General features: G+C 49.3%; 3 protein-coding genes across 10 annotated transcripts; all 3 read left to right on the forward strand.

Moving 5' to 3' along the window:
* The first annotated feature begins 13 nt into the window (after positions 1 to 13).
* Positions 14 to 7,009, forward strand: LOC308675420 (acyl-coenzyme A thioesterase THEM4-like). 3 transcript variants are annotated; one of them, XM_081340756.1, is made up of 6 exons: positions 14 to 255; positions 548 to 683; positions 1,383 to 1,554; positions 2,825 to 2,929; positions 4,815 to 4,939; positions 5,529 to 7,009. In XM_081340756.1, exons 1-6 carry the CDS (start codon positions 130 to 132, stop codon positions 5,594 to 5,596), a joined length of 732 nt encoding a protein of 243 aa, XP_081196882.1. In that variant the 5' UTR covers positions 14 to 129; the 3' UTR covers positions 5,597 to 7,009. The 3 variants fall into 3 exon arrangements, with proteins under 3 accessions (XP_081196882.1, XP_081196883.1, XP_081196884.1); XM_081340757.1 differs by having other exon boundaries at positions 551 to 683; XM_081340758.1 differs by having other exon boundaries at positions 554 to 683.
* A 233-nt stretch (positions 7,010 to 7,242) lies between these two features.
* On the forward strand, positions 7,243 to 12,819 carry LOC308675405 (acyl-coenzyme A thioesterase THEM4-like). 5 transcript variants are annotated; one of them, XM_081340725.1, is made up of 6 exons: positions 7,243 to 8,936; positions 9,234 to 9,381; positions 10,042 to 10,210; positions 11,307 to 11,417; positions 11,975 to 12,099; positions 12,278 to 12,819. In XM_081340725.1, exons 1-6 carry the CDS (start codon positions 8,811 to 8,813, stop codon positions 12,520 to 12,522), a joined length of 924 nt encoding a protein of 307 aa, XP_081196851.1. In that variant the 5' UTR covers positions 7,243 to 8,810; the 3' UTR covers positions 12,523 to 12,819. The 5 variants fall into 5 exon arrangements, with proteins under 5 accessions (XP_081196851.1, XP_081196850.1, XP_081196849.1 ...); XM_081340724.1 differs by having other exon boundaries at positions 7,249 to 8,936; positions 9,228 to 9,381; XM_081340723.1 differs by adding an exon at positions 11,006 to 11,055 and having other exon boundaries at positions 8,802 to 9,381.
* A 1,128-nt stretch (positions 12,820 to 13,947) lies between these two features.
* C2CD4D (C2 calcium dependent domain containing 4D) lies at positions 13,948 to 18,515 on the forward strand. Of its 2 annotated transcripts, none has more exons than XM_081340709.1 (2): positions 13,948 to 14,762; positions 16,152 to 18,515. In XM_081340709.1, exon 2 carries the CDS (start codon positions 16,237 to 16,239, stop codon positions 17,293 to 17,295), a length of 1,059 nt encoding a protein of 352 aa, XP_081196835.1. In that variant the 5' UTR covers positions 13,948 to 14,762; positions 16,152 to 16,236; the 3' UTR covers positions 17,296 to 18,515. The 2 variants fall into 2 exon arrangements, with proteins under 2 accessions (XP_081196835.1, XP_081196834.1); XM_081340708.1 differs by lacking the exon at positions 13,948 to 14,762 and adding an exon at positions 14,771 to 14,973.
* Positions 18,516 to 19,919: the final 1,404 nt, after the last annotated feature.

Below are 19,919 nucleotides of genomic sequence, written 5' to 3' on the forward strand. Positions count from 1 at the left end.
GTGAAGTTCCTCCACTGCTGATTGAAGGAAGCAGCCGGTTAAAGGTGTTGGGAGCTGAGCTGTGCCCAAAGAAGGGCTCCTGAGAAGAAGACGCCGTTCTCCAGGTAACCGCGGGTCAAAAAATCCAGAATGCAGAGTATTCTGAGGAGCATCAACCAGGCGGTCAAAGGGATGGCCCCCAGGATTCCTGGTCTGGCAAGAAGGAAAGAACTCTTGGTACAGCCTCCTCCTCTGCTGCTGAGAAGGACATCCACAGTGAGTATTGGGGAGGGCTTAAAAGAGAGGGAGGACACCCTCCCCAAATAAACCTCTTTGTCCCTGGTTTTGGAGGACCACCCAAAAGGTTCTGTGATCCTAAGGAGATGCTGAAGGATCCAGAGAAGGTGGAGGCTGCTGCATCTAGAGAGGGCACTCCGAGCCTAAGAGACCTGATTTTTTTGGGGGGGGAGGGCAGAGATGATTGAATGGCTGCAGATAACCCACCCTGGTGGCCTGCAGGGTCTCGTGGCCATGAGTGGGCTCCCTCATCGCAAGTGTCCTTTCCCAGCAGCAGCCCCACCAGTGTCTCAAGGACCTCGGTGTCCCCAACTCAAGTTGGAGCCCGGAGATGATGGGCCAGTTTCAGAAGTTCACCAAGATGTCCGAGGACGGATCGTGGCAACGCATTCCGAGTTACATGACAGGTCAGTCTTTCCATCCCGCTCAAGACATTTCTTGGGTAGCCACCAAGGTGGGTCTTCCTTCTACAGCTGTCAGTTCATTAGAAGATGGCATGTCCTCAAATCTGTCATCCCAAATTAGTTGACCCAGATCCTTCCCTCTGCAGGGTTGCTCAACCTCCTGACGGTGGGTGGAGTTCAGCTCTCCAGGTTTCCCCTCCCCGCAGCTGGACCTCTGGGCGTTGGAAGTCCACCCATCTGCAAGTTGGCCAGCTTGAGGAACACCACCATCAGATTGTAGGAGGAAAGTTCTGGCTGTCAACCACATCAAAACTGGAGTGAGGCCAATTTCCTAGCCTTTGAAGGAAGATCTGACCGTCTGGGGTTGTGTTCCTCAACTTGGCAGCTTGAAGACGGGGGTCCCAAAGGAGCTTTTTCAGGAGGCAACTGGACCTCCTGGTTGCTGTTGCTTTTTGGAAGACGTTTTGCTCCTCGTCCAAGAAGCTTCTTCAGCTCTGAGGAGATGTGGGGGAGTGGAAGGATGTATACTACTTGCAGACCGAGCTGGTCCTTTGCACCTTGCAAGGCTCGTAAGATCAGAAGCGACATGTCTTCAAAGGAAAAAAAAAAACAAGGCAGTCCAGTTGGCTTCTTGAAAAAAAATCAAGTTTCCTTTGGGGTCCAACCCAGACTGATGTTGCTTTTTTTTTCTTTCCTTTGTAGCTTCTGCAGAAGGGCACCAGAAGCCAGACTCACAAAATGGAGAACGCCGCCTCTTTGTCCAAAGCATCGGCGAGGAAGGCATGGGCTTTGAGCACGCCGTGTTTATGAACCCTTCGGAGAAGCGAGCGGTGACCCTCTTCCAACCAGGGCCATATCTTGAAGGACCTGTAGGGTAAGCTTTAAAAAAAATAATCCAGTTTGTGTGTGTGTGTGTGTATATATAAAGGGACGCGGTGGCTCAGTGGGTTAGGACGCTGAGCTTGTCGATCAGAAGGTCGGCAGTTTGGCGGGTCGAATCCCGAGTGCCGCGTAGCAGAGTTGAGCGCCTGTTACTCGTCCCAGCTTCTGCCAACCTAGCAGTTCGAAAGCACGTAAAAATGCAAGTAGGAAAATAGGGACCGCTCCGGTGGGAAGGTAACAGCGTTCCGTGCGCCTTTGGCGTCCAGTCATGCCGGCCACATGACCACGGAGACGTCCTCGGACAAGCGCTGGCTCTTTGGCTTTGAAACGGAGATGAGCACCGGCCCCTAGAGTCGGAAACGACTAGCACGCCTGTGCGGGGGAACCTTTACCTTTACATATATATAAAGTTAACAAGGTTGGACACCCCTGATCTATACCCAAAGCAAGAAATTCGGACAAGGAGTCAGAATTTCAGAACAAGAAGAGGATGTGATGTCAGCCTCCTCAATTTAAGCCCAGGTCTTACTTTTCACTAGGAAGCCCCATTTCCCCCCAACCAATTGACCCCCAAGAAAAAGCCGAGTGTTGCTGCGTCTCTCTAGCAATATTACGAGGTGGGTTTTGATATATATAAATCCTCTTCCTGTTCTGAAATTCTGACTCCTTGTCCGAATTTCTTGCTTTGGGTATAGATCAGGGGTGTCCAACCTTGTTAGCTTTAAGACTTGGGGACTAACTCCCAGAATTCTCCAGCCAGCTGTGCACTTAACAAGGTCGCAGATCCCTGGTCTGTAGCTGTGCAGGCTGGGGGGTTCTGGGAGTTGGTCCCCAAGTCTTAAAAGTTAACAAGGTTGGACACCCCTGATCTACACCCTTCCTGAAAGTGGCAAGGTTGAGTTGCTACCTGGCAACAATTTGATCGCCGCCCTTTCCTAAGTTTGTTTATTTAATCCTATGGCACATTCCCACCATATTTCAGTAGAAAGGAACACGGGATTCAAAACACAAAACCCAGAATAATAACTATAAAATCTGAAATCTTAACAGGACGGTTGCAAACATGGATCTAAGTTACAAATATAAAATGTTTAGTTCATTTCTTGCAGCCGGGAAATCCTCTTGTTTTGACACTCTGTTACTCGGTGCCACTAAATGATGTTAAATGATTTGTTTTATTTTCAATGCCAATAAATGTGGTGCAATTTCCCATTTTGCTCAAGCGATTTGTTCTCCAGCTTTGTTCTGTTTTGCCCCTCAAGATTTGCCAACGGTGGTGCAATCATCACTATCGTGGAGCACACAGTGGGGGCTAGCATCGCCTCCATCGATGCGAGGGTCACTGGCATCAACATAAACTATAAGAGGTCAGTGCCTTAAAAAAAGAGAATTGGATTGAAAGAAGAAGAATTGAGGTGGACAATCTCGCTCTTCACGGCACCAATTGTGATGCGGTTGTTGTGTTGTTTTTTCCTGTTTCGTTTCCTTTTGTCCCAAAGGGAATCTCTCAGCCTCCTTAACAAGTTTGGGGGGGGTGCGCGTGGGGGGAAGGCTGACCACCAAAGATACATTGTTGAGCGTTTGTATTTTTATAGTATTTGATTTGTAGTGTCTCTAGATTCTGTATAGATTTCTCTTTTTAATAATTGTAAGCTGCCCCAGTTACCCTGTGATAAGATGGGCGTCCTGGATGGATGGATGGATGAGAGAGAGAGAGAGAGAGAGAGAAAGAGAGAGAGAGAGAGAGAGAGAGATGGAAAAAAACCAGTGGAAAAGAGAAGAGACAGCAACACAAACCAATAATTCTTACTTTAAGATTCAGAGGTTTATTTTTCTAATAATTTGGAACATTTATTTATTTATTTATTTTTATTCCATTTATATCCCGCCCTTCTCCGAAGACTCAGGGCGGCTTACAAGCTTAGCAGTAGCCTTCATTCTATGTATATGCCTGCTTATTAGGGCTTTCACACACCCCCTAAGCGGCATTATTACAAAGTCAGCTTAATTGCCCCCAACAATCTGGGTCCTCATTTTACCTACCTCGGAAGGATGGAAGGCTGAGTCAACCTTGAGCCTGGTGGGATGCGAACCTGCACTAAGCATAATAACACATCATCACGAACATTAATACTGCTAAGCTTGTAAGCCGCCCTGAGTCTTCGGAGAAGGGCGGGATATAAATGGAATTAAAATAAAATAAATAAAATAATAACCCATTGCAAAGAGGACCAAACGGTTATAGCAAATTCCAATAGGACAGCTGTAGGCCAGTGGCAAATCAATCAGGTCCAGTCCCAACCTTTTATACCTTTTCTCGTTCTAAGACTGTAGTCAGATGGTCTGCTGACCTCTTACGGACCCCTTACTGACCCCCTGCTGAACTACTTTCCACATATACTGTATTTTCTGCTGAACATAACTTTCCACGTACACCCGTGTACATTGCAGCCCACATCCATCAGCTACTTTCACTTCCCTATTTCTCCCACAGTTATAATACTCATGTTCCAAATATACATAGACCTATCGACTTTGCAATTTCATAATGCGCAAAGCTCAGTAGATTACAAAGAATACGTTCGTATTGTGAAATAGTATAAAGTTCAAGTCGAAGCTTTGTTTTAAATCACTACTGTGGGGCCTCTCTCAGGTTTGCTCCAGCCTCATTTTGTTATATGGGGAGGGGGCTATATTTTCATCTCCCACAGATAGATCGATAGACAGACAGATTGATATTAGCAAGATACAAATTAGAGATTATTATTACCTGTACACTTTTTCTGATTAATTCAAACTCAATTCTGAATAGATTTGGGGGCTACTGTCCTATTAGGTCTTGCTTGATTTGATAGAATAGAATAGAATGGAATGGAATGGAATGGAATAAAAATAAGAATAGAATAGAAGAATTAAAATAAGAGTGGAGTGGAGTGGAATAGAACAGAATAATAGAATAGAATAACTTTATTGTCACTTTAACTGTATACTAATTGGCATACATTAAAATGAAATTTCATTGCATGCAGCTCTCAAAAGGTAACCACCTCCAACACACACTACTACATAAACATGACAAAAGATTGCGCATATAACCACATACATGCACACATGTAACACAGAGAAACAACGCCGTCTAGTTTCAATGTATACAGATAACAGGGGGAGAAATTTTCATGTTCCACTTTAAAAGGGCGCCTGAGTGGCAGGGCGGGCCAGACCCCCACAACGTTCTTTCTCGCCCTCGCTCAGGCCCGTGGCGCTGGGCTCCGTGGTCTTGGTGGAGGCCCGGGCGGACAGAACCGAAGGCAGGAAGGTCTTTGTGAACTTCGAAGTCCGGAGCGTGGATGGGCAGACGCTTTATGCCCAGGGCATTGGTAAGCAGAACTATTGCAGCTGGTCCTCGGCTTACGACCACGACAGAGCACACAATTTCTGTTGCTAAGGGGGTTTTGGTCCCACTTTACGACCTTCCTTGCCTCAGCTGTTAAGGGAGGGACACGGGATGTGAATCCGGCCTTCCCCTTTTGTCAGAAGGTCGCCAAAGGGGATCACGTGACCCCGGGGAATGCTGCGACCGTCATAAATACGAACCCCTTGCCAAGCGTCCAAATTTTGATCAGGTGACAATGGGGGATGCTGCAACCGTCGTAAGTGCAAAAAACGGTCGTAAGTCATCTTTTTTCCGCTGCCGTTGTAACTTTGAACGGTCATTAAATGAAGCGTTTTAAGAGGAGGACTACCTGTACAGGGTCACTTCAACCTGCCTTCTCCAACCTGGCTTCCCCCCCAGACCACAACTCCCAGAATTCCAAGCAGCATGGCCAAAATCCCTCTGGGTGTCGAGAAATATAGCGTAGGGGTGGCTATCCTGATTACCTGCCTCAATTTTGGTAATATCCTATTTTTCCCGCCTCGGGACTGTCTAAATGGCACATTTTTTTCCTTTTTTTCCTTTTTTTAAAGTTCTCTGCGTCAAAGTGCAGCCCCCCTCTTCACCCCAGAAAGAAACGGATCCCAACAGCTCCCCTTAACAGGCCACCTGGCTGCCCAAAAACCCAGCTCTTCGTCCACCCTCCTCTTCCTCCTCTCCCCTGCGACAAGCCACTCTCAGAGTTTCATCACTGTCTCTCCAGCCAGCTTTGCACAACTGGGTGGAACAACAGCGTGTCAAAAAAGGCAACCCACACCGGTTTGGCGTGTCGTCATTTGTCAAGTGAGACAAGGGAGGGGGCAGGCGTGAATCTAAAAAACTGTATTTTTTCTCGGATTGTCACCTGAAAAGTCTGACCTTCATGCCATAGTTCTAAAACCTGACGGAGATTTTCTGACTGCTTTCGAACCCGGTCCCCCTTTCTTGGCCCTTTGAGGGTATTTTATGATTTTTTTGTTTTTTTTTGGTCTTTCAAATGTGGCAATGTATTTTTCTTCAAGGCCAGCCTCCAAATGGGTGGAGTCGGAGAAAATTGGATCAGGATCGGACGGCGAGGTCCATTTGGGCATGTTCTCTGGACTGGGAGGGGCGGGTTGGCAGACGCGTGACCCGACTAGGTGACATCATCAGTGCTAGAAGGGAGGGGGGGATTTGTGGAGTGTTTTATAAAACTTTGCAAAGTCACCTGGCCTGATTTTGGGAGAATCCACCTGTAGGATCTCCTGGGTTTGGTGGCATCTGGGAAGCTTTGGATATAGTTCAGCACTCTCTTTTATTTTAATTGTATTGAATTTATAAAGGTAAAGGTTCCCCCACACATGCGTGCTAGTCATTTCCGACTCTAGGGGCCGGTGCTCATCTCCGTTTCAAAGCCGAAGAGCCAGCGCTTGTCCGAGGACGTCTCCGTGGTCATGTGGCCGGCATGACTAGACGCCAAAGGCGCACGGAACGCTGTTACCTTCCCACCGTAGCGGTCCCTATTTTTCTACTTGCATTTTTACGTGCTTTCGAACTGCTAGGTTGGCAGAAGCTGGGACGAGTAGCAGGCGCTCACTCTGCTACGCGGCACTCAGGATTCGACCCGCCAAACTGCCGACCTTCTGATCGACAAGCTCAGCGTCCCAACCCACTGAGCCACCGCGTCCCTCCTGAATTTATATGGCTGTCCAACTGACAAGTGACTCCAGACTCTTATCGGGATTGTCTTCTTAACCTTGGGGATGGTGTTGGCGTTGGTTTCAAGAAGGGGGACACCAGTGGCTGTAATGTCCAGTGCGGCAGCGTACCTGGTTGCTCACTTCCTTGGGTACAGACTCCTGAGCAAGGAGGGGGGGGGGATGCCCAGGTGCTGAAAATCAGCATCTTGCAAATCCCCTGGGCATCTTCAGTGGGCTTGCTTGCAGTCTGTGGGGTGCAGAAGCTTACGTCTTTTGGGGTGCCTGTTAAATGCCTACCTCTTTGCCCAGCCTCCGGCGTGGCTTGTTCAACGTTTGCTCTACTTTTACACGAGTGTTTCACAGATTGCCTTGAGGAGCAGCGTGGAGAGATTGCAAATGAGATAGAGGATAGATAAACGGATTTCGCCTTTCCGTGTCTGCTCTGGTTTGGTCTTTGCGTAAAGGCCTCTTGTTTTGTCTGCGGACATTCTCAGTCATCCAGGTCACAGTTATCCCAAAGGTGCTTTTTTTTCCCATGATGCAACTGGACTTCCATGTTGTTGTTTTTCCCGAAGGACGTCTCGCTTCTCATCCCAGGAGCTTCTTCAGCTTTGACCGGATGGTGGGGAATGGAAGGATTTATACTTCTTGCAGAGAGCTGATTTATACTCATTTGCCTTCTTTTGGAGAGTCATTGAGGCCACTTGGAGGCTTACCTGAGATAGTGGATCGATCTCCATCCTACCACACTCTCCTTTCAGCAGTTCCAAGAAGGCTCCACACCCATTTGCCCCACTCGGGTGACCCTGAGGACACAGATAAACCTCCAAGCGGCCACAACGACTCTCCAAAAGGAGGCAAACAACCAGCTGTCTGCCACGAGCATAAATCCTTCCATTCCCCGCCCTCCGGTCAGAACCTGAGGAAGCTCCTGGGATGGGAAGCGAGACGTCCTTCGGAAAAAAAACCATGGAAGTCCAGTTGCCTCGTGCAAAAAGCACTTTTGAGTCCTCTTGTTCTTCCTGATTTTCCTGATGCCAGCTGGGAGCTAAGGAGAAAAAGGCCCGCAGGTCAGGGATGGGGAAAAGGGAGACTTGTCTCCCTAACCCTGGTGGCATACAGCCCTTCATTAATTTTAATTAAGGGTGGAGAACTTACTGCAAGCCCAGCTCCCAATGAGAGTTGGATTTGGAAGAAGCTCCCAAAGTTTGGCTACGGCCAGGTAAACCTCATAGATGTATCCGAGATACAACTGGGAGTTAGGTTCACCCTTGTCTAGAGACTCTACTCAACCTGCCAGGTCTCTGGACCTTGGGTGGTTCTGGTGGGCACCTTGGATCCTGGATGAAGGCTACTTGGTTTGAGGTGGTTTGAATGTTTCTGCTTTACCTTGAGGTGGCCAGTCCTTCGGCTGGGAGGTGACCATTCTCTGCAGCTGAAAATAGGACATTGTCCTCTTTCAACGAAGGATGGAAGACGCTTGTAGTTGCGGGGTTGGGAAGACTGGTTTCCTTCCATCGTGGGAGCTATAATGTTCAGCCTCCCAGACGGAAAGGCTGTTTACTGATTGGGCTTCACACCCCTAGATCCTTTCCCATCCTGGTGCCCCCCCCCTCCATCGTGGTCCACAGGTTTGGGAGATGGCATCCAGCTTCCACCCTCAAAGTCTCTGCTCCCTGGCTGTGCTCAAATCAAATTGGTTTGTTCCTTGGGGAGATGTCTGTGTTTACTAATGGGAGGGCCCAACACAGGCACATCTGCCAGGTTGAGCTTGATGGAAATATACATCATCTCTGCTCCCACCTCTGGGAATGTGCCTTGTAACCATGGACAGCTTAAACACCTGTTGTGCGACGGCGGCTTGTTTGATGTTCTCTGGAAAAATAGGCCAGTGGATCTGGGTTTAAAGACCCATGGAAAGTCTTGCTATGAAATCAGCCACATGAGTACATTTATCAGGTCCTTCTGGTTTGAGGGTGTGTCTTCACTGGAAAGAAGAAGCTGTAGGCTTACTCCGATTGGTCCTGGGTGAAGTTCCTCCACTGCTGATTGAAGGAAGCAGCCGGTTAAAGGTGTTGGGAGCTGAGCTGTGCCCAAAGAAGGGCTCCTGAGAAGAAGACGCCGTTCTCCAGGCATCCGCGGGTCAAAATATCCAGAATGCAGAGTATTCTGAGGAGCGTCAACCAGGCGGTCAAAGGGATGGCCCCCAGGATTCCTGGTCTGGCAAGAAGGAAAGAACTCTTGGTGCAGCCTCCTCGTCTGCTGCTGAGAAGGACATCCACAGTGAGTATTGGGGAGGGCTTAAAAGGGAGGGAGGACACCCTCCCCAAATAAACCTCTTTGTCCCTGGTTTTGGAGGACCACCCAAAAGGTTCTGAGATCCTAAGGAGATGCTGAAGGATCCAGAGAAGGTGGAGGCTGCTGCATCTAGAGAGGGCACTCCGAGCCTAAGAGACCTGATTTTTGGGGGGGGCGGGGCAGAGATGATTGAAGGGCTGCAGATAACCCACCCCGGTGGCCTGCGGGGTCTCGTGGCCGTGAGTGGGCTCCCTCAACGCAAGTGTCCTTTCCCAGCGGCAGCCCCACCAGTGTCTCAAGGACCTTGGTGTCCCCAACTCAAGTTGGAGCCCGGAGATGATGGGCCAGTTTCAGAAGTTCACCAAGTTGTCCGAGGACGGATCGTGGCAACGCGTCCCGAGTCACAACAGCTGCGTGGACAGCATGCCGGGTGAGTCTTTCCATCCCACTGAAGACATTTCTCGGGTGGCCACCGCCGTTCCTTCCAGGCGGGCCTTCAGCTCCCCAGCTTGAGCAGCGCCACCTTAGTTGACTTACCAGGTTGCGTAGGAGGAAAGTTCGGTCTGTCGACCACATCAAAACTGGAGCCAGGCCAATTTCCTAGCCTTTGAAGGAAGATCTTGGGTTGCTCAACTTGGAAAATGGGTGGACTTCAACTCCCAGAATCCTTAGCCCAGGGTGTATAAGACCCTGTTTGGGTTCCTCTAAAGTGGGCGCAATTGAGAGCAGCTAGACTCACCCTCTGAAGTGCCAGAAAAGCCCAGAATCCACCTTTCGGGTTTCATTCGGGGACAATTTTGCACAAACTCTCAAACCTCCTTTCTTGTGTTGCATCCTCTTTTCTCCCGTAGCCCGCTTTAAAATTTTAACTTCCACTTGCCCCTCGGCGACACCACCCCCCCCAACCAATTCTGCTTACCTCCTCCCCAAAATGTTCTAGATTTGGATTCCCCCCCCCCAGGGAAATGATTATTTTAGCCCCAAATCTAATCAATAGGGAAATCTCCTTCTTCTCTTTTTTTCACCCCCCCCAACTAAATAATTTTTTTTTCCTCCCTCGTTTTGTTTTTTTTCTTTCCCGCCTTCGTAGTTCGCAGCAAATCAGGGTACAACCCAAGAAAGCAGAAAGATGCCTGCTTGTTCGTCCGAAGCGTGGCCGCCGAAGGTCGCGGGTTCGAATTTGCCATGTTTTACAACGAGGCCGAGAGACAGATGGTGGTTCTGCTCCAGCCGGGATCGTATTTGGAAGGGATGATCGGGTGAGCTTGGATGGGCACGCTCTACGAGTCTCTTTTCTAACATTTGAGGGGAAAATGCCTCGCTTAACAGGCAGTCCTCGAGTTAACGACCGACGGCTTAGGGACTACTCGAAATTACAACCTGCCTGAAAAAAGGGGACTTAGGAGCAGGATCCCAAGTTCCAACAAGTCTCCTCTTTCTCCACCAGTAAGTGAGTGACCCATTTTATGACAGCCATAATCAGTAGGCTCAATTACGGTCAGATCTTGAGGACTGCCACTATCCCACCATGGAACTGTGAGGCTGTCGATAAAGCTTCTTAAATTCAGTTTGAGGAATGCCAGACGGGGCCAGGAAAAATATCCTAAGCTCTGGAAATGCAGGCATTTTCTAAGTCATTCAGCCCAACTAATGTTGGAAGAACTTTTTTTTTTAAAAAAATGCTATTAATAAATAGCAACGCCCAAGTTTTATCAGCAGAAGGAAAGGGAGCCAGACAAATTCGTTTAGGACTTGGGCAGCCCCAAAATCCGAATTAAGTGATAAATAAAATTGCTGGTAGCCACGTCTCCTGACACACCCTTGGTGTCTTTCTGGCAAGGCAATTCATGTTCTTGCGAAGCTCCATCGTCAGCCTCTCGCTGCGTGGCAGGAAAAACGTGAAAATTAAAAAATGGTGCTTCATTTTTCCAGGCCTTTGCCTTAGGACTGTACGGCTTAATTTTCCGAATCCCTTGTTCGCTTCCCCAGCCACTGATAAAATAAGTCCCAAGTTTGAAAATATTCTCTCCCTTCTTTTTCTTTCAACCTCACAGGTTATTAATAACCTCAAGGTCATTCTTACGACCTGTTACAAGATGCACAGGTAGTCTTTGATTTCATTTAGTGAGCGTAAACGGGGGGGGGGGGGGGGAGGCTAGGAACCTTTCTCTGATTCCCCCCCTGCCTTTTGTTTTCCAGAGATTTTGGGAGGGTTTCTGGAGAGAGTTTTTTCCATTTTTTCCTCTGGGCTGAGATCTCTCTTTATCTCTCTCCTTCCTTGGCTGTGACTCTTGCTCCTGTTTTCCTTCCGCCCCCCCCCCCCCGTTACCCTTCCCCTCTTCCGATTCGATCCAGGTTCATGCACGGTGGGGCTGTGGCTGCCATCCTGGATCACACCTTTGCGAGTTGCGGCATCTGTGCCTTTGGCATCGTGGTGACCGCCAGCCTCTCCGTGAACTTCAAGAGGTAAGCGAGGAATTGAGTGGGTAGGTGATCCTCATCTTAACGACCACGGCGGAGCCCAAAGTTTCCGACGCCAAGTAAAAAGACATGGGTTTGGCCCCATTTCACGACCTTCCTCGCCAGAGTTGTTAAGGGAAGCCAGTCGGGCTTCCCCTTCGACTTCCCCGCTCAGTCGGTCGTGAAAGGGGATCACGTGATCCCGGGACCTTGCGACCGCCGTAAATATGAATCGCTTGCCAAGTGTCTGAATTTTGAGCACATGATTATGGGGACAGTGCGTGAAAATCGGTCACTTTTGTTCAGTGCCGTTGTAGTTTTAAGCCGTCGCTAAGTGAACCGATGTAAGTTGAGGACGACCTTACTCCTAGTCTGTATTTCCCCCATGATCTTGGGCTGACAAAGGCAGAGCAAAGAGCGTCGATGGCTCAGAAGGAGAAGGAAGGGTGGGAGCTGAGATGGCTTCCTGTCCTCTGACTTCAGGCATGGGAGGACCCACAGAGAGATTTAGCTGCCATGACCCATCATCCACTGCCCTGACAGGCCCATCCTCCCCCTTCCAGCCCCATCCCGCTGGGCTCCGTAGTCCTCGTGGAAACCAAGGTGGAGAAAGTAGAAGAGAAGAAGATTTTTCTGTCTGGCTTTGTGCGGAGCACCGATGCGCAAAACCTCCACGCAGAAGCCACAGGTGAGTTTACCTGTGGAGTCCAATTGGACCCCCCAGCTGTCATTCTTGGAAAAGTCTCTTAAGAGGCCGCCTTCTCTCCAGCCTCCTTCAGAAGGAACAAGAAGACACACCGGGCGCAATCCCCGTTTATCTCCTTGACTTTTCCCTCCCTTTTCTCCTGCTCTGGCTTTTGGCGCAGATGGGCTGGGTGGAGGACAAGTGTCTCTGTTTCCTGCAAGGCAAGGTGGTCCAACAGGCGTGGTTGAAGCACTGGAGATAACGTGGTGGACAACGTGGCCAAAGAGAAAGGCATCCACGTCTCCTCTGCCGACAGTTCCCTCCCGGAGTCTCATCCCTCTCTTTGTCTCCATCTCCCTGGCTGCAGCTCTCTTGGTCCATCTGGACGCCAAGACCTCTTCCCATCCAGTGACAACCTCCAGCTGATTCTCACAAAGATTCCTGAAATCTCAACTTTTTTGGGGGGGGAAAGAAAAACCAGACTGACGGTGTTATTTGCACACCCTTGAAGAGAAAACCTCGAACTGGGCTCTGGCTGTCCTTGTTTCTCTTCGGATCTTTCAGGGGGAGATTCCCCAACGATTCTCCGGTTCTACTGGAAGACCAAATCTTTAGGGAATGGGGAAAAAACTTTTTCCTGCCTTGCCAGGTTCCCAATTATATATGTATAGTTCAGATGATGAACGCTTCCCTTTGCAAAATAAAAAAAAATATTAAATGTCATTTAATTATTGGGAGAATAAGGTGCCCTCGACCCATTTTGCTTCTGCTTTTGTTCTCATTTCCTGTTTTGCTGTGATCAAGGGAATTGAGTCATTGTTTCTTTTCAACCGGAGTCACCTTAGCAATGGGGACTCACCTGTCTTCCCTCGGAAGAGGTCTGAGTTCAAGAAAGCCTCAGGATCCAGCGGAAGGGGGTTAAAATTCTGCTTGGGGATCATTTTTGATGTTGATGAAGCAACATTTTGAGCTGTTTTGCTCATGGCTAAATGGGAAGCTGTCCGTGGTCCTGATGTTGAATAGGGGGTGGTCTTGTGCTTATGAAATGGAATAACAGTTGGAAGGGACCTTGGAGGTCTTCTAGTCCAACCCCCCCCTGCTCAAGCAGGAGATACTATACCATTTTGGACAAATGTCTGTCTAATCTCTTAAAAACCCACAACTTCTGAAGGCAGTTTAATTGTTCTCACTGTCAAGAAGTTTCTCCTTACTTCTAAGTTGAATCTCTCCTTGATTAGTTTCCATCCGTTGCTTCTTCTCCTGCCTTCAGGGTCTTTGGAGAATACCTTGACTCCCCTCTTCCCCTCAAATGCTGGGAAGAACCCCTGGGATATTGGAAGACTGCTGTCATATTCCCCCCCCCCAGTCCTTCTTTTCCTTAAACTAGACGTACCCAATTCCTGCATCCCTTCTTCATATGTTTTGACCTTCAACGCCTTAATCATCTCTGTAGCTCTTCTCTGCACTCTTTCTAGAGTCTCAACGTCTTTTTTTATAGGGTGGCAACTGGATGGGTAAGAATATAGAGGACCACACTCTTAAGCAGCCCCCAGTGGGCCAAAAGGAAAGATTTAGCATCCTGAGAGCATTTTCAGTCTCTTAAAGGGAACGGAGAACGTTGAATGGGATGTGGGACGGACCTTTGAAGGAGGGGAAGAAATGCTGTCAGATAAGAGTGAGGTTGGCCCTCAGCTGCACAACAGGTGGAAAAAGAGACTCAGAAAGGAATTTCCGTAGCTCAACAGTCCATAAGAGACACTTATAGGGAGAGGCTTCAACATACGGCTACAGCTGAGCCCAAAAGACATTTTTGCCCCGTTTTATGACCTTCCTTGCCACAGTTGTTCAGTGAAACACTGCAGTTGTTAATAACATGGTTGTGAAGTGAATGGATCACATGCAACTGCGTAAATGGCTTCCAAATATCTTGAGTTTTGATCATGGGCGCTGCAACGATCATAAGTTGGGGAAAAAAGTCACAAATTGCTTTTTTTCAGTGCCGTTGTTAAGTTTGAATCGGTCACTAAGCAAGCTGCTGTGAGCCAAGGGCTGCCTGCATTTATAGCACATCTATCCACAACACACAACTTGCTGCGTTTCTCTCTCGCCGTTTTTCCCCTAAATATGATGAAGTTGCTGATGGGCGCGATCCACGTTTTTCATGTCTGGATGGCTTGCTCTGAATTTTCACCCCAGGGAATGACGGAAAAAAGTTGTGTGTTCACCCCCGTGCTTCACGACAGCAATGTTTGTTTTCTACGAGTTGTTGCCATCAGTGTTAGATTGATTTACAAAAAAAAAAAAAACCACATGCATGAAAGCAGAGAGTCCAGTCAATCAACGTCGGATTGCCAAAACCGGCACCCATCCCGGCAGGGAGGCGTGCCGTGTTTTCTTGGCCTGCCGCTATTTGCAAACCTTTATCCTGGCTTCAAAGAATGGGCCCTTTGTTCTTGCGTTGTGTGCAAAACCTGATCGGAGAGGGGCAGCCTGCCAACAACAGGAGGAAAAGATTGTGTAGCCCGATGGAGACGCCAGGAAGGGGTTCAGTGCCGTCCAAATTCTTCGGCTTTCTTGGGCCAAACCCAGCTTCCCATCGGACGGCGGTCCAGTTTTGAGCCGAGATGCTTTTCCGAAAGCGAGCTTTGAACTTCGACCTGTTGAAGGTGGGTGGGTTGTTGCCGTGGTGGAACCGCCCCGACCGACCAGTGTGTTTGTGGCTGAAACACAAACCCCAGTGACATCAAAAGGCTGCGGATGATAAACAGCAACATGGATTGTGCCGGTTGGCGCCTCGGATGGCCACGAAGGCAGGTTGGGAGCGGCCCAGGGGATGGGTTGAAGGAAGAAAGAGAGGAGGAGGAGGAGGATGGCCAGGTAAATGGGCTGGGGGGGTCATTTGGCAACTGGACGGGCGCACGATTTCTCCTACAAGCGGATACGAGGCGCCCCGTGATCCTTGCAGGAGAAATCTGTATTTTAGTCCTTTTTCTATGGCTTTGCAAGGCCACCGGGTGGGAAAAAGCGCGACTTGTTGTAGTTCTCGCTCTGCTTCTGCCCCAAAGCTTCCTCTGATATTTTATATTTCTGCAAAGTGGCTCCAACATCAGGCATGGAAATAAATAAGAGTGAGGCTCGAGAGATTTGTAAAGCTTTGAATCCCTCCCCCTCCCCGTCCTCCTCCTCGTCTTTCGCCCTTCCACCAAAGCATCTCTTTGCCCATCTTGGCTTCTGCTTCAAGGGCGAAGAAACAAAACTCTGCGCACGTTCAGAGGCCCCCCGCTCTCCTTCTGCCCAATGGGCCAGCAGGTCTGGAGGGGAGGGCAAACGAGAAGAAAAGGGGGACGTGGGCGCGTCTCAGACGCTTGCTCGTCGTGTCTCTGGGTTTGTCGCGTCTGCTCTTCCACGCCTCCTGACATTTCTGAATTGGATATAATCCCCCGACACACCTGGGCAAGCGGCCACTTTCACAGCTCAGCGTGCAAATCGCCTGTTGGATCTCTTTCCAAAGCGGAAGGACGCCGTTTCAAAGAAGGGGAAAGAGCTCGACCCTCTTTCTTTCTTTCTTTCTTTCTTTCTTTCTTTCTTTCTTTCTTTCTTTCTTTCTTTCTTTCTTTCTTTCTTTCTTTCTTTCTCTTTTTTCCTCCTGCGAAACGTAGGACCTTTTGTCTCCCTTTGCAAAATTCCAGGAACCGTGAAGAGAGAGAAGAGGCGTTTGCTTCCTTAGCGAGTTCTCCAGGTTTTAATTTATTTTGTTCCTCCTGCTGCCAAAAAACTACATCAGCAGAGAGGGCGGGCACTCACCTTTGAAGAATTAATCCTTTTTTTTTTCCTATTCAGCTGCTCAAGGGAAATTGGATTTTTATTTTTATTTTTTTAGTTTTTGAATTGGAGTGGTGGTGTTTCCAAACAAGTCACTAGTCCTCATGAGGTCCGAAAACATCAGAGATGCTTTCTCGGGTCACAGGAAGCTGAGTTGATTCTAGCTCCTGTTTGCAGGTGGTTCAACGGGTTCTAACTGGTTCTAACTGGATTTTCCTTCGATTTCCTCCCAGACTGACGTGAGAGGATTCGTCCTGATGGCTCTCGCTTCTCTCTTGAAGGGACCGTGTGACTTTTCTTCCTCTGGCCCGATTTGAGATGTTTTCCAAGCGAAAGACCCCCAACGTCCAACCCGCTTGCCCCAACGTGCTGACCCCCGACACAATCCCCTCGTTCTTCATCCCACCCAACCTCGCCACCTTACAAGGACGGCGTGCAGCTGGGAAGCCCAGGGCGAGCGAGGCCCCACTGGTCAAAAACGAGGGCGTCCCGGTGCAGGAGGGACACCGGGCCGGTGTGCAACTCCGAGGCGCTCCCGCCACAATCCAGCTCCCCAACCCGGTGGGCTTGGAGTGCCTGCCCGAAAGCCCCAACACCTGGCGGCGGGAATCGCTGTTCCACAGCAGACCCCTGCCCCGCCGAGGGCAGGGGGTCCGGCTCTCCTCCCCACGGACAAGGCCCCTTCCGCAGCCCACGCCAGGGCCAGACAGCGACACTGCCTCTTCCACGGACAACTCCCCCTACAATTCCCCCTTGCCCACGCGTCCCCTCGGCGGGCTGCTGCCTTGCCACGGCCACGGGCACCGCCGGCGCCTGGCCTGCCGTTCCCCCCATGCCGGCGCATCCCTACGCCCCAGCTCCTTGTCCACGGAGGACACCAGCTCCGCAGACACCAGCCCTTGCTGCCTGCGCCGTGAGGCCGATCCTGCCTGGATCTCACCGGGTGCCTGGTCCCTGGCACCGCTCTTCCCCCTGGACTTGATGCGCTGCCACCAGCGCCTGACCAAGGAGGTGACGCTCACGGTCAGCCAAGGCGGTCAGCTGCGCCTCTCCAGCGAGTATCTCCCGCCGCAAGCCTGCCTCCGCGTTCGCCTGGTGAGCGCCGAAGGCTTCTACCCGCCCCAGGGCAGCCCTCGCCACATCCACTGCTGCGTGGCCCTGCAGCTGCGCCCCGGCCTGGGCCAAAGGCAGCGCAGCGCCGTCATCAAGAGGACACGCAACCCCATCTTCAACGAGGACTTCTTCTTTGAGGACGTCACTCCGGAGGAGCTTCCTCGGCGCAGCTTGAGGATCAAAGTGCTGAACAAGGAGTGCAGCCTGCGGCGGGACGTGGTGCTGGGCGAATGCGACGTCCCGCTGGATTATCTTCTGCCCTGAGCGGGGGTCCCTGGCAGAGAAGGGCCGGGGGTGGGATGGATGTCCTCGCAGATGGACGGAGGGTCAACGGCTGGTCCCCCACCGTCTCCGCAAAGGAAGGACCTTCATCTTCTTCAACCAGCCTTGTTGAAGACCTATGGCTGGTCCTCGCACTTACGGCTGTCACAGTATTCCCCCAAGATCACGTGATTGAAATTAGACCACTTGGCAATTAAAAACCGTTGCCGCCTCTTGGTCACGTGTTCGCCATTTCCAGCCTTCCTACAGGCGAAGTCGATGGGGGAAGCTGGATGCAGTAAAGGAGGCATGATTTGCTTAACGGCATGATTCGCTTAATGGCCGTGGCAAGGAAAGTCCTAAAAGCGGGCCCAACAATTGCATCCGTGACGTTCGTAAGTCCAAAGCTGAGCTGTGTTCTTGATCCAGGCACCAGCCGCCAGGGGGAGCTCTGCTGCCCTTGGCATCACTGCCACCTTGAGGCAGAAGGTGGTTATAGCAGGAGCTTTCCTTCAAGCCATTTTTGCTTGCACTTAGCTGCACCCCAGCTTTCTTAAGGGTGGGGCAGCCCCCACATTTGTGGACAAGCCCAGAATTGTGGTGCTGCAGCCAGAGGACCAAAGTTTCACCCCCGGCCTTGCAGGAGGTTGAACTGGCATTAAACCAAGGGTTGGACTAGATGGCCTCAGCATATCCCAAGCTGGTAATTCTCTTAAACTGCTGCACTTCTCGGAGAGAGACTCTGGCTGGAAAGCTGAGCCAGCCGGTTCCTTTTCCGAAATGCACACCTGTGGTTGAAATGCCTTTGTCTAACTTCACACAAAGTGTTGTTGTTTTGGGGTGGACATTATGTTTAAGTAACAAAATTGCCATTAAAAATATGAAAGTATAAACTGTTTTGTTTTTTGTTTTACATTTGATTGGCTTTGTTGCTTAACTTAGTGAGTTTTTGTTCTGTTTTGTTTTTTTTTTAAAAGCATCTTTTTGTATAAAGGCCTTTTCAATGTTGTCCGAAGCCAACATTTCTCTTCACATTTGCACAAACCTCCTGCAGCCACCAGAGGGCGCTCTTCACTGCTTAATTATTACTATTTTTTTCTTCCCCGTATTACAGATTCCCAAAGTCGCAACAGAATGCACTAAAAATAATTGAATAGGGAATTAACGGGTAAAAATTCACGGAAGCAGTGCTTTGAGGCTGCGGCGATCTCTCCCCGCCATTAGGAAAATGAATCGGGGGGGGGGGGGAATCCCTTTTGCACCCCTTTTAAAGGGCATTTTCCCTGCCTTTTCCCGTTGCATTGCTCAGCTCTGCCACAAGAGGGCATCTCTTGGCAGCGGGCAAGTTTTGCATTTAGAAATTAAAAAAAGGGGTGTCCGTGTAAGCGTCCTGCTCTCTTTTTTAATAACTTCCATACATTTTCTTTTAGATTCCTAGTTTATTATTAGAGGATGCTTGCCATTCCTGCTCCAGCCACACAGGGGCGTGCTAGGACCAGCATTCTACTTGTTCCAACTTTCCTGGAGGGGAGAAAAAAAACCCATTTTTTTTCCTACTTTTATCCTTGGCAAATGTGTTTAGGCCCTGGTAACTGCTTCCATTTCTGTTTCAGTTTGCTAACTTTTAACTAGTAAAAGTCTCACTGCGGCAGTCTCTCGGAATGGGAACTTTCCGATTTATTCTGAGCCACGCTGAGGACTAGTATCATGATGGTCTTTTGTTTACAAGCTTATTACAGGCGCAATGGTCCAGTGGCAGTAAGAAAGGAGTCCAGGAAAAATGCATCCATCGTAAAGAGTGTATATATTTGACCCCTGAGATTTATAAACGGGGATAATACAGGTCCAAGACTGGAAAAATGAATTAGGTGTCTTCTAGGTAATGAACATAACTTATTAAATTTATAGGTACCTACATCTTTGCCTGCTTTAAAAATTGCAGAACACACCCAGCACCCCCCCCTAAAAAAATGCATCTTGCAAATTTGATTATTATTTTTTTCTCATTTTGACTGCAGAAGACTTTTTATTTAGCAGGGTGTCACTCCTGCAGACGCTTCGTCAAGAGCTCATTAAAGGCTTCAATGAAATTAATAAGAAGAGCAGCTGAGGATTATACATTTTAGGTGGCCTTGATGAGGCCAGCAAACTTCTTCCAAAGTTTTAAAAACTTTGGCACTATTTTTTTTTTAAAAAAAAACCCTCCTTCAACGGAGTCATTGAAAATTGGGGCAGCCTGTTAAGTTAAAATAGGAGGAAGAAGGTGAGTCTGGTACGTTTGCAACCTGGAGTTAATTCTAAAAATAATACAGGGATTAAAAATAAACAACGAAGTTATTATTTGACGCTGAACTAGTTCCGTTTGCGTTGCCATCCCAAAGTTTTTAATTTTTGCGTTTCTCCTTCGGATCGAGCTTCAGAGCGGCTTTCCTGCAGACTGAGATATCCGCCTTCATCGGGGGCTGAGTCTGCCGGCTGCAGGTACCTGGCGATTTGCAAACCTCCCTGCGAGGTAGGACAGGAAGGGAAAGACAGCCGGGGTTTCCTTTACTTCCGCAAGAGAACGAGGGAGGGAATAAGGCGATTCAAAGTCTAAAATGCACACCACAATCGGGAGAAGAGGACTG

The sequence above is a fragment of the Vipera berus genome, assembly GCF_964194415.1.
Source record: "Vipera berus genome assembly, chromosome: 16".
Lineage (NCBI taxonomy): Eukaryota > Metazoa > Chordata > Lepidosauria > Squamata > Viperidae > Vipera > Vipera berus.